We start from the raw sequence: 16,565 nt of genomic DNA, 5'->3' as shown, positions 1-16,565 counted from the left end.
CAGAAGCTTTTCATCTTGATGAGGTCCCAATGGTTCATTTTTGCTCTTGATTCCCTTGCTTTTGGGGATGTGTCAAGTAAGAAATTGCTGCGGTTGAGGTCATGGAGATTGTTTCCTGCTTTCTCCTCTACGGTTTTGATGTTTCCTGTCTCATGTTCAGGTCCTTTATCCATTTTGAGTTTATTTTTGTGTATGGTGTGAGAAATTGATCTAGTTTCATTCTTCTGCATGTTGCTGTTCAGTTCTCCCAGCACCATCTGTTAAGGAGGCTCTCTTTTTTCCGTTGGATACTCTTTCCTGCTTTGTCAAAGATTAGTTGGCTGTATACTCTTGGGTCCAATTCTGAGTTCTCAATTCTATTCCATTGGTCTATGTGTCTGTTTTTGTGCCAATACCATACTGTCTTGATGATGACAGCTTTGTAGTAGAGGCTAAAGTCAGGGATGGTGATGCCTCCCGTTTTGGTTTTCTTCTTCAATATTACTTTGGCTGTTTGGGGTCTTTTGTGGTTTCATACAAATTTTAGAATAGTTTGTTCTAGTTTTGAGAAGAATGCGGGTGCAATTTTGATTGGGATTGCATGGAATGTGTAGATTGCTTTGGGTAGTAATGACATTTTAACTATATTTATTTTTCCAGTCCATGAGCGTGGAATGTTTTTCCATTTCTTTGTGTCTTCTTCAATTTCCTTCATAAGTTTTCTATAGTTTCATCATACAGATCTCTTATATCCTTGGTTAGGTTTATTCCTAGGTACTTTATGGTTTTTTGTGCAATTGTGAATAGGATCAGTTTCTTGATTTCTCTTTCCGTTGCTTCATTGTTGGTGTATAAAAATGCAACTGATTTCTGTACATTGATTTTGTACCCTGCAACTTTGCTGAATGCATGGGTCAGTTCTAGTAGGCTTCTGGTGGAATCTGTCGGGTTTTCTATGTAGAGTATCATGTTGTCTGCGAAAAGTGGAAGTTTGACTTCTTCTTTGCCAATTCTGTTGCCTCTTATTACCTTTCATTGACTGATGGTTGATGCTAGGACTTCCAGCACTATGTTAAAAAGCAGTGGTGAGAGTGGACATCCCTGTCGTGTTCCTGATCTAAGGGGGAAAGCTCTCAGTTTTTCCCCGTTGAGGAGGATAATGTTAGCTGAGGGCTTCTCATACATGGCTTTTATGATGTTTAAATAAGTTCCTTCTATCCCGACTTTCTTGAGGCTCTTTATTAAGAAGGGATGCTGTAGTTTGTCAAATGCTTTTTCTGATCTATTGACAGGATCATATGATTTTTATCTTTTCTTTTGTTGATGTGATGTATCACATTGATTGATATGCGAATGTTGAACCAGCCCTGTAACCCAGGAATGAATCCCACTTGATCTTGGTGGATAATTCTTTTTATGTGCTGTTGAATTCGATTTGCAAGTATCTTGTTGAGGATTTTTGCATCTGTGTTCATCAAGGATATTGGCCTGTAGTTCTCCTTTTTTGCTGGGTCTCTGTCTGGCTTGGGAATCAAAGTAATGCTGGCTTCATAAAATGAGTCCAGAAGTTTTTCTTCGATTTCTATTTTTTGGAATAGCTTGAGAAGAATGGGTATTAATTCTCTTTTAAATGTCTGGTAGAATTCCCCAGGGAAACCATCTGGCCCAAGGCTCTTATTTGTTGGGAGATTTTTGATAACTGATTCGATTTCCTCACTTGTTATGGGTCTGTTTAGGTTTTCTATCTCTTCCCATGTGAATTAGTGAGTGTGTGTTTAGGAATTTGTCCCTTTCTTCTAAGTTGTCCAGTTTGTTGGCATATAGTTTTTCATAGCATTCCGTGATAATTGCTTGTATTTCTGAGGGGTTGGCTGTAATCAGTCCATTTTCATTCATGATTTTGTCTATTTGAGTGCTCTCTCTTTTCTTTTTGAGAAGCCTGGCTAGAGGTTTGTCAATTTTGTTTATGTTTTCAAGAAACCAACTCTTGGCTTCATTGACCTGTTCAACTGTTTCTTTGGTTTCTATATTGTTTATTTCTGCCCTGATTTTTATTATTTCTCTTCTCTTACTGGGCTTGGGTGCTCTGGTTGCTCTCCCTCTAGTTCCTTTAGGTGCGCTGTTAGATTTTGCATTTGCGCTTTTTCTAATTTCTTGAAATAGGTCTGGAGTGCAATGTACTTTCCTTCTGTCTTTTTTTTTTTTTTTAATGTTTTATTTATTTCTGAGAGAGAGAGAGAGACAGCATGAGCAGGGGAGGGTTAGAGAGAGACACACACACAGAATCTGAAGCAGGCTCCAGGCTCTGAGCTAGCTGTCAGCGCAGAGTCCGACGCGGGGCTCGAACCCATGAACCGTGAGGTCATGACCTGAGCCGAAGTTGGACGCTTAACCGACTGAGCCACCCAGGCGCCCCTGTAGATTCATACTCTTTAGCGTTTATTAGATTTTTTTTTCCTTAGGATTAAAAAAAATTTTTTTCTTTATGTTTTATTTATTTCTGAGAGAGAGAGAGAGAGAGAGGGCGTGAGCGAGAGCGAGCGAGCATGAGCAGGGGAGGGTCAGAGAGAGAGGGAGATACAGAATCTGAAACAAGCTCCAGGCTCTGAGCTAGCTGTCAGCACAGAGCCGATGAGGGGCTTGAACCCATGTGATATCATGACCTGAGTCGAAGTTGGATGCTTGACCGACTGAGCCACCCAGGCGCCCCTAAAAATTTTTTTTAAGTAATTTCTACACCCATCTCAAACTTACAATCTTGAGATCAAGAGTTACATGCTCCACTGACCCAGCCAGCCAGGGGCCCCTGGATTGTTTAGTATTATTAACTTTTGAGAGGTCTTTGTATTTCAAATGCAAGTCTTTTATTAGATCAGTGATTGGCAAATACTTCCTCCCAGTCTGTGGCTTATATTCAAAATTCTCCTAACAGTATCTTGGGATGCACCCTGAATTGAGCTTTGGTTTAATAATATCTTTAACTAATATGATATGTTGTCTTTTGGTGGGTATACTTTAAAAACATCTTAAGATAGAATGTTGATTCTGTGTAATGAGAATTTCCACTGTTTCAGCCTTTTTGTATGTGAACTGCATCAGAATTCCTTCTGATTGTATTATCTTCTGTTTTCTCCTGTTGTCTTAGACGAGGAGTTGTTTTCGGTCTCTGGAGTGCCTGTGCTTCTGTGGGCAATATTTTGGGAGCATGCCTGGCTTCTTCTGTTCTGCAATATGGTTATGAGGTAGGTATTTCTAGGTTTTTCTTGAGTATGTAAATATACATATATTTACATAAATATATATATATTTTTTTAGGAAATAGTATTGTGGCCATTTAAAACTATGTAGAGCTATGTTTGGGTGGGGCAAGGCTTATCAAAAGTGGACAAACTTTGGATAAATCCGAACATGTAGATTATTCATGGGAAAAATGCCCAGGTCTAAAGACAATATAATCAATTGGGATAAAAGTATTTGAAACTCATGTTACAGATAAAGAACTAATCTCACTCATATGTAAAGAGTACGTGCAGATTGATAAGAAAAAGACCAATAGCAAAACAGAAAGAAGGGGAAAGGATTTGAATGTGTAGTTCATGAAAAAGAAATAGAAATGGTTTTGAAATATATGACAATATATTTTTCATATTTTATTCCTTCAATAAATATGTATTACACTCCTCTTAAGTGCTAGGCAGCAGAGAGTAGAGCTCTTGCCAGAAAAGAGAAAAATCTCTGCCTTTATGGAGCTGAGGTGTTAGTGGGTAGAGAAATGCAAATTAAAACTACCCTAAAAAAGAAACTATGCTATTTACTTATTACATTGGTAAAGAATCCCTAAGTTTGATAGCATTTTGTGTTGATGAGAATGTAAGGAAACAAGCATTGACCCCTCTTGCAGTCTTAGGAGACTTTCTATCAAAATTCCAGCTGCTCTGACCGAGTTGTTCCACCTCCAGGAAGTAATGCCACCCTTGCATATACTTGCACATGTATAAGGTGATTTTCTGCATAGTTATTTCAGCATTGTTTGTAGTAGCAAAAATGTGGTAATAACTGAACCAGTAGGGAAAGAAACTGTGACATCCTCTCCAATAAGGCTGAAGGCCATAAAGTAGAATGTGGAAGCTGTCTCCACCATGATAGGGAAAGTACTCAATGGTATGTTAAGTGAAGAAAGTGAAGGTGCAGAACAGTGTGTATTGAATGAAGCCATTTTTGTAGAATGGAGGAAAAGTTAGAGTATATATTTGTATTGGCTTGTATGTTTCTAAAACAGTCTCTGGGAAGTAGAAATCAAATAACAACAATGCTCATTTGTTGGGAAAATGAGGATTAAGTGGAAGGGAGAAGAGGTGGGGAGGGAGAGTTTTTACTGTACATTTACTTTTTGTTGCTTGGATCATATGAAACTATGTATTAATTAATTAATTAATTTAAAAATAGTTTATTGTCAAGTTGGTTTCCATATAACACCCAGTGCTCATCCCCACAAGTGCCCTCCTCCATGCCCATCCCCCCTCCTACCCCTCTCCCTCATACCCGTCAGTCCTCAGTTTGTTCTCAAGAAACTATGTATTTAAAAACCTAAATAATTGAAAGTAAGTTGGTTTTTTAAAAAGTAGATAAATCTTTAATTTTTAAAAAATGTTTGTTTATATTTGAGAGACAGAGTGTGAGTGGGGGAGGGGCAGAGAGAGAGAGAGAGAGGGAGACACAAAATCTGAGTCAGGCTCCAGGCTCTGAGCTGTCAGCACAGAGCCTGATGGTGGGGCTCAGACTCATGGACCACGAGATCATGACCTGAGCTGAAGTTGGACATTCAACCAACTGAGCCACTAAAAAAATAGATAAATCTTTAAATAGTTCACCAAGTGTTTGGTCTCAGAAGAATTTTGGTCTAGTTAGGGTCAGTGGGAAGTCCTTCCTCCTGGCCACCTTTATTCTAGGCTTCTTAGATTTGCATCTGGATTATACTAATTGGTTCAGATGGGAATTTCGGTTCACCCCACGTGCTGCCCCCAGATTTGACTTCAGAAACACTCATGTGTCACCGTCTTTTCCAGAAATTTAGATCATCTATCCACTTCAGCTTCCATTCTCTATTAACTAAAATCCAGCTCTGCAGCCTGCCTTTTGAGGTTCTTTCATCTTGATCCCACCTTTTCCTATTAGTTTTATTGCCTACTGTCTGTCCCTCAGCACAAGCCATCTGCTTTGACCGTGCAGGAGTCTTTCTTGTCTCATTCTCAGCCCTCTTTGCCTTAGTTGTGCTGAGAAAGACGGTCAGCTGCCTTTTTTAGCTCTTCCTTAAGTCATTGTCTTGCTCGGTCAGCATCATTAGCTGTTTGCTTCTCTATATGTTTCTTATTAGGGCTGGGCCTTCTCATTTATTCGGCTGCTTGATACCTTGTATTATTTTTTGGTGTATTGTTTAATCCCCTCAACTGGATAGAATGTTTTTGGGGGCAGATACTGTCTCTTGTGGGAGGCTCTGAGGGGGCAAAGAATGAGGATTCGGGAGCCAGTCCTCATTTCACAATTGTAGTACCACTCAGTGTCTCTGGGACTTTAATTGTGCTCTCGGAGCCTCGTGGGCAAGACACGTGGGAAAACACATGTGAAACGGCTCTGTGCCTGGGGTGGGCCAGGCACTCAGTGCTCATTTCCTTCCCAGTCTCACTGTTCCTCCCGCCCGATCCCCCAACTTCCCCACGAGTGCTTCTAATGGATGTGCTTGAGCGAACCCCCCAGATGGGTGAGGAAGCACCTCCCTCTCTCCTCTCTTCTCCAGTATGCCTTTCTGGTGACAGCGGCGGTGCAGCTTGCTGGTGGGATCATCATCTTCTTTGGACTCCTCGTGTCACCAGAAGAAATTGGTGAGGAGAAGCCGTCCTTTCTGTTCAGAGCATCTTACTGTTGGGGCAAAGAGAAACCTGAGGCCTGCACGGCCAGGCTCTTGTTCCCTAGAACTGTGAGCTCCTTTCAGTGAGTTAGAGGAGTGCTGTTGCTGTGTGGGTCCTGTAGACCCTGGGGCAGGCTCTCCGGCACAGCTGCAGGTGTTTGAGGGGAGCGAGGCTCCCATCCTGGATGCAGGGAAAACTCTTCATTTGTGAATGAGCTTTGTCATCGAGAGTACTGACTGGAAAGTAGCATGGAATATTTCTCATTTCACCTCTCGTGTTTCTTTTCCTTCATAAAAGGGATTTAGTGCAATACTCATCTGTGGTCACCGACAGAATCGGTACAAGCAAAACCACAGAAGCAAATAGAAGTCCAAGTCCGTCTTTTGAGTGTTATTGAAGAGACATGTCGGGTTTAATAGTGTGTAATTAACATTTTATTTTATTTTATTTTTAATGTAAGAGGGATAGTGTGAAGTGGTTGAAAAAAGCATTGCTCTGAAGCCAGGTAAAGTAGCATCAGAGTCCTGGCTTTGTGGCTTATTAGCTGTGGGACCTTAACCGACCTCAGTTGACCTTGGCCTCTGAACCTTAGTTGCTTTTTCTGTAAAGTGGAAATAAAAATATCATCACCCCCGTGAGTAATGATACACGCAAACCCGTCTGCCCAGAGCTAGGCATCTAGGCGGCATTCTGTAAATGGTGGCTCTTACTGCTGTTGTAGGTCTCCCAGGTATTGAGGCAGAAGAAAATTTTGAAGAAGATGCGCACAGGCCATTAATTAATGATGCTGAGAACGAAGATGAATACGAACCTAATTATTCCATTCAAGAAGGCAGTACTGTGACCCAAGTCAAGGCCATCAGCTTTTATCAGGCCTGTTGTCTTCCTGGAGTTATACCGGTAAGGGCTTCTCAGATCTCCTCACCTCTAGTGAGATGTTATTGCCTGAACATGAACTCTACCTAGGATAAAGCATCTTTAAGTGTTTAGCTTCTCTTTGATACTTTATTTTAGGAATACATGTTCAGAGGAATATTGTATAGTGGCCCTCAGCTTGTTTCTAGACTTGAAGTTTTATCTGCAGTCTAATGCAGGGGTTGGTGTACCTTTTCTGAGAAGAGCCAGATAGTAAATGTTTTTAGCTTTGGAGTGGGGATTGTACAATCTCTACCACAGCTACCCACGTCCAGGAAACAAGAAACCCTGGATGGTATGGAAAAAAAAATCTGGTGTGGACAGGTTTGACCCTTGAGCCCTAGTTTGCTGACTGTGATCTAGCATTCAAGTAAGAAGACAGAATTGATGTTTTTTTGTTTTTTGTTTTTTAATGTTTATTTATTTTGAATCAGAACAGGAGAGAGAGAGCGTGCGCTAGCACGCATGCACAGGGGAGGGGGCAGAGAGAGAAACCCAAGAGAGAGGGGGATAGGGAGGAGAGAGAGGGAGAGAAACCCAAGCAGGCTCTGCACTGTCAGCACAGAGCCTAACACGGGGCTTAATCTCACAAGCTGAGATCATGACCTGAGCCAAAGTCTAGAGTCGGAAGCTTAACCGACTCAGCCACACAGGGACCTGAAATTGGTGTTTTAAATACAGTCTTTTTGATCTGTTGAAGTATTACAGAATTATATGTAGACCAAGAGGGGGTTTTGAATGGTCCACTTAAGTCTGCCTTATTTGCCAATATTCTTATCATTCCAGGAAAACAATTGTTTGCCCTTTTAATATAAGGTGCAGAGCACAGTACTCCGCAGTATTTCTTGGTAATGCATTCCAGTGTTTCCAAAACCTTTACAGTCAGGAGAACTTTCTAACATCTAAACTAAATCCCTTCTACTGCAGTTTTTCTGTCTTGATGTTTCGGGCGCTCTAGCACTGGAGTGGAAGTTAAGAGGCCTAGGTTATGTTTCCAGTTTACCCACTAACTCTGTGTGAGACCTGGGGTAAGTCACTCAGCAAATCCTGCGTCTCAGCTCCCCTTCCCTGTGCAGTAGAAAGGACAGCAGCCTTCCCCGGGGCCCATACTATTGGGTTATTGTATTGTGAATAAGCACCCGGTTTTGTTTATTTTCTTGTCTAATGGTGCTTTACATATGTGCCCCTTCAGCTCGATTTGGAGCCTGCAGGTTGTCCTGTGCACACTTGCTTTTTCCCTCCGACCTCTGCCTCCAAGCTGAGAGGAATGACATTCGCAAACACATAGTGAACTATGAGTTAAAAGAGAAGTGTCAGTTTCCACAATTCTGTCACCCGAAGATGATATATTACACAAGAGACATGCAAGTTCCTTTAGGCCTATTGTCATGCTAGTGATTAGTAATTTTTAACTAGTTATTAAAATACTCTGCTGGTAATAGTTTAATTTCTGGGACAGGACTTAAAAATCTGTTGTTGTAAGTGTTTTTTCCATTCCTTTGTATTTCACAAGCGATTGTTCCCCGGCACAGGCAGGGATGCAGAGGAAATCTAGTTAACTTAATTCCTTTGTCTCTGCAGCAGGCTGTCTGGACAAAACGCCCTCATGATTGGGATTTAACTCTCTAGGGGGCAGCTGTTGCCCGGCCAGGGAAGCTGTTTTAAAACAAGTGATACCTAGGGGATAAGTGGCAGCTCCAGGGAAAAGAATATACTAGCCAGACACCCTTTGAAGTCCAGTCTCGCTGTTCCTCCCCCTTTTTCCTTTGATGCTAATGTCAGGATTTCCTGGTAATAATGTGTTGAATATAGGAGCCTTAGCCGTGCTGCCATCTTAAGGCAGCTGCAACTTTTATTCCTCCAAGTAGAGCCGTGAGGCCCGTGGCCATCATGTGCTTTCATTGCTGACTCACCAAAGACACTTTGTCTTTTCCACTGGAATATAAAGCCTTTGGAAACCATAATATGAAAGTAGTTTTAACATTGATGCTTTTCTTAGACCTTGAAACTAGGGTTTAGTCCTTGTTGCTCTCCCCTGTGCCTAATGTTAACTTTGCAGGAAGTAGAACGAAAAAGCGTTGGCTGCTTGGAATAAAAGCCGAGATGTTTACTTGATTTCTTTGCTTATGGCTAATGACAGTGGGATGAATGCCTTTTATTTTGTCTAAATAAAGAAACACGAGTATATGCCCTGCCTTTTAGGTTCAAAACACTGGTTTGCTTCTACCAGAGAACTGGAAGGAGAAGAAATTGGGGACAGTGAAAAAACAGTCCTATCTGTTCCTATTCTAAAAGCCTGCTGTACATGCTTTTCTGGAAGCTAATGGGGATAAAGAGAAGAAGGAGACTAGGCAAAGTCAGGGAATTTATAGACATGTTTAATTCTAAAATCAGGTGCTGTTCATCCCAAACCCCTGTGTCTGGTTTTGCTTTTTAAATTATGTTAAAAATTGTGGGCCTGCTGTGCTGTTTGTTCTTACTGATAGTCGAATGTTTTTCTTGCAGTATTCGTTGGCCTATGCCTGCTTGAAGTTAGTAAATTACTCCTTCTTCTTCTGGTTGCCCTTTTATCTGAGTAACAACTTTCGATGGAAGGAGGCTGAAGCGGACAAGCTGTCCATTTGGTACGATGTTGGAGGAATTATAGGTAATGCCAGATGCATCCTTTTCTATAGTCACTAGTAGTGTTTTACTGGGTTATGAAATCTGACATCATTTAAAGTTTTATTACTTAGTCCACAGCCGTTTTTCCTAAACTGTCCTATCAGTAAACAGCCAAACTCTTAAAAAAAAAAAGAAAAAAAGAAAAAGAATCCATAGGAAAGAAGAGTCAGCCCACGGCAGCCCTGTGATTTATGGGGCTCTTGTTTCTCGATTCTTTGTTTATGGATCAGTTCTTTTGTGTTGGGAAGCACGGGGATGTTCCCTTCCGTGATCTCTTTAAATGTAACCCTTTTGTACACTTGTAAGTGATATCTTAGGTTTAAAGCTAATCATATGCCAGAGATCCGAGTTAGAATGTGAATGTGTTCATCTGATCTCTTTCCCACCACCTTTCCTACCACCCACACCGAAGAAGGGGAGATACTAGCTTAGTGTATAGATTTTGTCAGATCATAGAGGTAGGAATAATAGTGGGATTAATTCCTGTGTGCATTTTGCGGCTGCTTCATTGTACATAGCAGATTTTAGTAGTAACTTTTTGCTATGGCTGGAAGTATAAACAAGTACGGGGGAAACTTTAAAACAAGACAGTAGTACAGAATGCATTTAGGGGGTGTTACTGCTGTCGCTGTGGCAGAACCTTAACATCCTTTCTGTACTGTTTGGATTTAGAATTGTGGTAAGGCTAAACTGTCCTGAGCATGTGAGAGCAGTGCATTCTCAGGTGATACCCTGTTATTGTACTTGAACTTGTCTGCCCTTAGCCTTAGATACAGAGGCAAGGGTGAGGCTGCCACCTTTAGACCTGATCATACCTCTGGATCCTCCTGCTGTCTGATGAGGATGTACCTGATGTCCCATAGTCCCTAGAGCTCAAAATGGGGCTGTATCTAAATGTGACCTTGTTGCTTGAAGGATTCACATCACCTCTTTTTAAAGATGTTGGCCTGTTCATTATCACCAGACCATAATCGCTGCATTTAATTTTAGCAAACCTTTATTCTCTGCTACTAATAGCTTGTGAGGCATGGTCTTCAATGAATCATCTTTTTTTTTAATGCTTATTTATTTTGAGAGAGAGAGCATGCACACGTGTGCGAATCAGAGGGAATGGCAGAGGGCGGCCCTTTGTGCTTGAGAAAGAGAGAGACAGAAAGAATCCCAAGCAGGTTATATGCATGATGCAGGGCTCAGTCTCAGAAACTGAGATCATGACCTGAGCCAAAATCAGGAGATGGACACTTAACTAACTGAGCCACCCAGGAGCCCCTAATGAATCATCTTTAAAAAATATTCTTAAAGTTTATTTATTCTTGAGAGAGAATGCAAGTGGGCAGAAAGAGAGGGAGGCACGGTATCCGAAGCAGGCTCTAGGCTCTGAGGTGTCAGCACAGAGCCCAACACGGGGCTCAAAGTCACTAACAAGAGATCATGACCCGAGCCAAAGTTGGACATTTAACCATCTGAACCACCCAGGCGCTCCTACATCTTTTAATATAAAAAGCAGAAAAATTAGGAAAAGCCTTCACAACTGGTTTGAAAAGGGAGACCAGCAAGGGACAGTGGGTGGTTTTGATGATTTTTCCTTTTTTCTTGTTTTGCTGATTCATGGTGTCCTGTCCCTGTCATCCATCATGGCAGTTAACAGGTATTCTTCCTAAAAGGAACTCTGGAGGAAGCTTTTTAGGAGAGTCAGCCATCTTTTGGGGTGGACCAGTGTCAGGATCCTGTAGCAGGTAGAGGGTACGTGGTGAATGTGCTTCAGGTAGCTGAGCTAAATGATGAATGACTTGCGATGGGCTCTTTGTGCCCACAGGTGGAACTTTGCAAGGTTTCATCTCTGACATGTTACAGAAGAGAGCGCCGGTTTTAGCTCTGAGTCTGCTTCTGGCAGTTGGGTCCCTCATTGGATATAGCCGTGAGTATTCCCTTGCAATTCAGTTATTTTTCTGATCTTTTAGGACTAAGGCCTTTGCCGTGAGTCAGTGATCAACTGCAGGCAGATCCTGGAGACCGGCTACAAAGCCTGGTCTGAGACCTTTGTACGGTCCTGTAAATGCCTGGTGAAAGTATCATCACGCAGTTTTATGTGTGTTGGGGAGGAAACTGGCATCTCTTCTGCTTTGTTGATTTGTTTAAAAGCTTGCCTGGGAGTGTATATGCTTTGTTTGAGGGTAGGCTCCAGAGGGCCAGCATTGGAGGCAATAAAACAATAAAAGGGAAAGAGTTTCAAAAGAGGAAAGATGGTAATTAGTAGGTTTGGTATATGTCCCTTAAGGTGCTGCTGAGAAGGGAGTGGAGTTTTTCTTTAGCTTTTAGAAGTCTCATTAGCTCGAGCACCAGCAAGCAGCAGACATTACAAATAAAAGTTGGGGTAGGTGGTGGAAGACTTGTAGCCCTTTGTTGCCTCTGGGAGTGACCTGTGAGGTCATCGAGATCCAGATCTTTGTGTGCTGTTGGGTGGGGGCCCGTGTAATCCGCTTTCAAAGTCAGCACGCTGTTTCTGTGTCTTTCCTCGTAGGTTCTCCAAACGATAAGTCCATTAACGCACTCCTGATGGCCGTCACAGGTATGTCGTGTGGCTCCATTTCGTTACACTATTACCACTCCTCTGTAAATAGGAATGAAGAAAGGGAAACCGCGTGCTCCCTCGGTTTGAGTCATACTAACCCTTCATTATGGAGAACTCATACTGTAAAAGGAAAGCTGCCTACTTCAGACTCTGTTTCTCTGCTGCTATGTGACCTCTTCAGTCCTGTTGTTAGAGAAGCAGTCCCTTCTGACAGGTTTTCTAGTGTTTCTGATTGGCTCCAGTGTCCCCTGTTACTTCTGGAAGCGACCTAGGGAGATGCCGCGTTGGAAACCACTTCACCAACGCTCAGTAGTTCTCCACTTGAGCAGCACATGAAACAGTTGAGTGTCATCAGGACCGTGGCATAGAAAATTTGTTTTTAAACTTTAGATCATACTCAGGAGAGAGAGCTGCTCATGTGAGGCACATGGAACTCATCCTAGCCATGTGAACAGAGCCCTGCGGGCCAGCCCCTGCTCGGCCCCGGGACAGCCTCACTGAGCGTGGTGGCTGAGAACAGCCATCTACGCTGCTTACAGAGAGCTGCTTCTCTTCGCTCCTGTTTGTCAGTATGTGTACATGTGGTTGAATTTGGGTAGTCAGATGCCCGGTTGATACAACTCTACCATAGTAGAAGTTGACAAGCGAGTGTAATTAGTTATCGGTGGATGCAGCCTTTGCTGCATTAGAAAGGCTGTATGTTCGCTGTATTTCCTATATCTTTGGTTTTTATAAAAACGTACTAGGATATCACACAATTCAAGTAGGACTTTCAGAAAAGTGGATGCTAACTAGTTTGAAGATGTCACTATCTGGGAGAGTGTTCGTTTTAACTGGTTTCTTCTCCCTGCCCCCTTCACTGTTTCTCTCCAACATATTGGTTAAAATGTTGAGGGGCGCCTGGGTGGCTCAGTTGGTTAAGCGTCCGACTTCAGTTCAGGTCATGATCTTGTGGCTCGTGAGTTCGAGCCCCACGTTGGGCTCTGTGCTGACGGCTTGGAGCCTGGAGCCTGCTTCAGATTCTGCATCTCTCTCTCTGCCTCTTCCCCGCTCGCCCTCTGTCTCTCTGTCTCTCTCTCTCTCAAAAATAAACAAACATTAAAAAAAAATGTTGGGATAAGAGCTTGTCTTGTCCAGTAGATTTCTAGTGGTGTTCTGAATAGTGTTTTAATGAGAACCTGTTTTTGTTTACAACTTCAGGATTTTTTATTGGCGGACCTTCTAATATGATTAGCTCTGCTATTTCTGCGGACCTGGGTCGCCAAGAGCTGATCCAAGGGAGCAGTGAGGCTTTGGCGACTGTCACAGGAATTGTTGATGGAACCGGAAGCATTGGCGCAGCGGTAGGCCAGGTGAGAGAACGGGAGAGGGGTTGAAACTGAGTGGCGAGTAGTCTCTCACTGGTGGAAGAATTTACACCCGCCCTCCAGGCCACAGTAGGTGGCACTCTCGTGCTGTACAGTCTACTTCCCCGTAAGCCTTAGGTTGCTAATCTTCTCTGAGGTCAGCTGATGTGACCTGATATGGAAGGTCTTTCTACATTTTTTAGTTTCTTCTTTCCCACTTTAAAGTATCCAGATTCTTCCTGTCTGGAAATAAGCTGATACCTCGTAAGACAGCTCCTCAGCCCCCGTTTGGTACTCCCTTCTTCCCAGCCTGAACTTGGCAGTCCAAGGGGCCCTGAGACACGTGTTTCTCATTGTCCCCCACGTGGCATTCACACCCTGCCTCCTCTCTCCTACCAGACACACACGTTCTTCACGTGGATCCCCACGGACTCCGGCAGCTGCTCTGAGTCATTTTGCTCTTTCCAATAGCTGCATCTCAAAGGGCAGTTCATTAAAGTCTTGGTTCAGAATCATCTAGGTTACTTATTAAAGTACAAAATGCTAAGCTTATCACAGGCTTGCTGATTTAGAACATAGAGATCTGCATTTCAGAAAGCCTTCCTGGTGATTCTGATGCACTTTAAACTTGAGATCGTCTAGGCTAAGATTGGTCTACCATAAGTATTCAGTACAACTCAAATTGATTTGTTTTGCTTTAATTCAGCCTTTTCTTTGGGACAGTTGTGAGTCATGCCTCTCTTAGGTTATACCTTTGCAGGTCATTAAGTGCTGATTTTGCAAAAAGTAAGGATCAGAGAATCATCTGCATAGATAAAATAGTTGTAACTTTAAAAAAAATTTTTTTTAATGTTTTATTTATTTTTGAGAGAGAGATAGAGACAGCATGAGCAGGGGAGGGCCAGAGAGAGAGGGAGACACAGAATCTAAAGACAGGCTCTAGGCTCTGAGCCAGCTGTCAGCACAAAGCCTGATGTGGGGCTCGAACCCACGAACCGTGAGATCATGACCTGAGCTGAAGTCGGACGCTTAACTGACTGAGCCACTCAGGTGCCCCAAAATAGTTGTAACTTTGGAAGTGAATGAGATGTTTAATGGAGAAGGAAAATATAGGTAAAACCTCAGGAGATGCCCAGTAGTCAGAGAAACAGGAAGTCAGCAGGGTGATGTATAGGAAAGGGGAGGAGTTAGTCAGTAAGATCATAGGCATAGAGAAGCCAGAGAAGGAGAATGGAAGAGAAAATGCTTAGATCTGACACGTAGGTCATTATCAGACTTGAATATTGCTGGTTTGCTTGCTCAGTGGGGCTAGATCACCGATGCCTGATTGCTGGTGGTTAGTGACAGAGCAAGTGTTGAGGAAAATAAGCTGCCTTAATGCTTGTCACTCAGCAGCCGTATGTTGTATATTCATTTGTGTGCGACTCCCCCACCATGTTGTAAGCGTCATGGGGCAGCATTTGGTTTTGTGTTCCGCCGTAGCCCCAGCACGTAGAACGGTGCCTGGTACACAGTAGACCTCCTGACATCTGTAGAGTTGTTGTAGAATGACTGATTGATAGGACTGATGTGTTCATTAGCATATTTGATGATGAGACTGTAGAGGGAAAAAAAGCGAGCAGAAAGCAGGAGAAATTTACTTACTTGATTGTGCTCTGGAACAGAAACCAAAAAATGGTCTTGGCTGCCAGTTCAGAGGCCTTCCAGTTCGTGGAAGGGGCCAGAGGTGATTGTATTGGACGGCCTTTTCTGACATTGCGGTATTTTAGGTTCTCTTTTCTTGCTGATGTTTTCTGCATTAATCAACTGCGTGTGTTATAATGAACATTTCAAGGAGTTTATTTTTACGTAGAATGCCTCACCTGCCAGCATTTGGATCCCTCACTCTGTACGTGGGTCAGAGTTGGGTTCACTTTGGTGGTCAGTGGGATCAGGAGTCAGTCATTGTTAGCTTTATTTATTCCTCTTCCATGTTGATTTTTGAGTAATTTCTCATTGCTTGGGGCATGAAATTGCAAACTCTGTGACTTAATGTCAGGAACTTGAGGAGTCTTGTCCCAGCTCTCCTAACTTACCCTGAACAGCCTTGTTTCCCCACCTTTCCTTGACTTCACAAGAAAAAAAATGTGTTGCCCTCTGGGTGTCCATAGCAGTTGGTGCTCACCTCCCAGAGTGCTTGTCTTGGGGCATCGAGTTTCCTGGTTTATCTGTCTGTGCCCGACTCTGCGTTCCTTGCAAACAGGAATTGTTTCTTTTCTCCAGTGCTTAGTGTGTTTATGACACAGTAGGGGATTAGTGAAATTAAATTTATCTACAGGAAAATGAGCACGAATGTCCACTTAAACACTTGTACACATAGGTTCATAGTTGCATTATTCATAACAGTTAAAATGTAGAAAAAACCCAAAAGTCCTTCGACTGAAGAATGGATGAACAAAATGTGGTGTATTCATTATGATGGAGAAGTATTTTTACAAGGGTATCTGGCACTTAAAAGAGGATATATGTCACATAGATGCACCTAAAAAATATTATGCTAAGTGAAAGAAGCCAGTTACAAAAGACCACATACTGTAAATGATTTCACTCATGTGAGGTATCTGTAGGGAAAGAGAGTAGTGGTTCCCTGGGGGCAGGCGGGCCTGAGGAGTGACTCCCGATAGGTACCAGGTCTCTGTGCCGGGTGGGTGATGGAAATGGCTTAAAATAAGATTATGGCAGTGGTTGCACAATTCTGTAACTATTCTCAGAACCATTGAGCTATATGGGTGAACTTTATATTCTGTAAATTATATGTCAATAAAACGTTTAAAAGAAAGATAAAGTAGCAGAAAGACATGGGAGCACCGCTTTGAGCTCTTTAATGGGTGACCAGATCTCTCTGTTTTGTGTTTCATAATGTAACCTAGGGTAAATCACTCACTTGTTTTGCTTTTTAGTGTTTATTTATTTTTGAGAGTGAGAGAGAGAGACAGAGAGACAGGGTGCGAGTTGGGGAGGGGCAGGGAGAGAGGCAGACACAGAATCTGAACAGGCTCCAGGCTCTGAGCTGACAGCACAGAGCCCAACGCGGGGATCAAACTCACGGGCAGTGAGATCATGACCTGAGCTGGAGTTGGACGCTTAACTGACTGAGCCACCCAGGTGTCCCTCACTTGTTTTGCTTTTTTATTTGTTTGCTTG

At 42.7% G+C, this 16,565-nt stretch overlaps 1 protein-coding gene across 5 annotated transcripts in view; it reads left to right on the top strand.

Moving 5' to 3' along the window:
* The window catches only part of SLC37A3 (solute carrier family 37 member 3), a 66,742-nt gene that overhangs the window by 34,803 nt on the left and 15,374 nt on the right, over nucleotides 1-16,565 (top strand). For all 5 annotated transcript variants that reach the window (XM_039234036.1, XM_039234031.1, XM_039234035.1 and 2 more), the window contains 7 exons: nucleotides 3,125-3,221; nucleotides 5,774-5,858; nucleotides 6,607-6,785; nucleotides 9,306-9,447; nucleotides 11,281-11,382; nucleotides 11,986-12,033; nucleotides 13,237-13,388. In XM_039234036.1, the coding sequence (XP_039089967.1) occupies nucleotides 3,125-3,221; nucleotides 5,774-5,858; nucleotides 6,607-6,785; nucleotides 9,306-9,447; nucleotides 11,281-11,382; nucleotides 11,986-12,033; nucleotides 13,237-13,388 (805 nt within the window). The remainder of the gene's footprint in view (nucleotides 1-3,124; nucleotides 3,222-5,773; nucleotides 5,859-6,606; nucleotides 6,786-9,305; nucleotides 9,448-11,280; nucleotides 11,383-11,985; nucleotides 12,034-13,236; nucleotides 13,389-16,565) is intronic.

Source organism: Hyaena hyaena, unplaced genomic scaffold (assembly GCF_003009895.1).
Source record: "Hyaena hyaena isolate Hyena2069 unplaced genomic scaffold, ASM300989v1 scaffold_82, whole genome shotgun sequence".
NCBI classification, from domain to species: Eukaryota; Metazoa; Chordata; class Mammalia; order Carnivora; family Hyaenidae; genus Hyaena; species Hyaena hyaena.
This window is presented reverse-complemented; position numbering and strand designations above follow the sequence as displayed.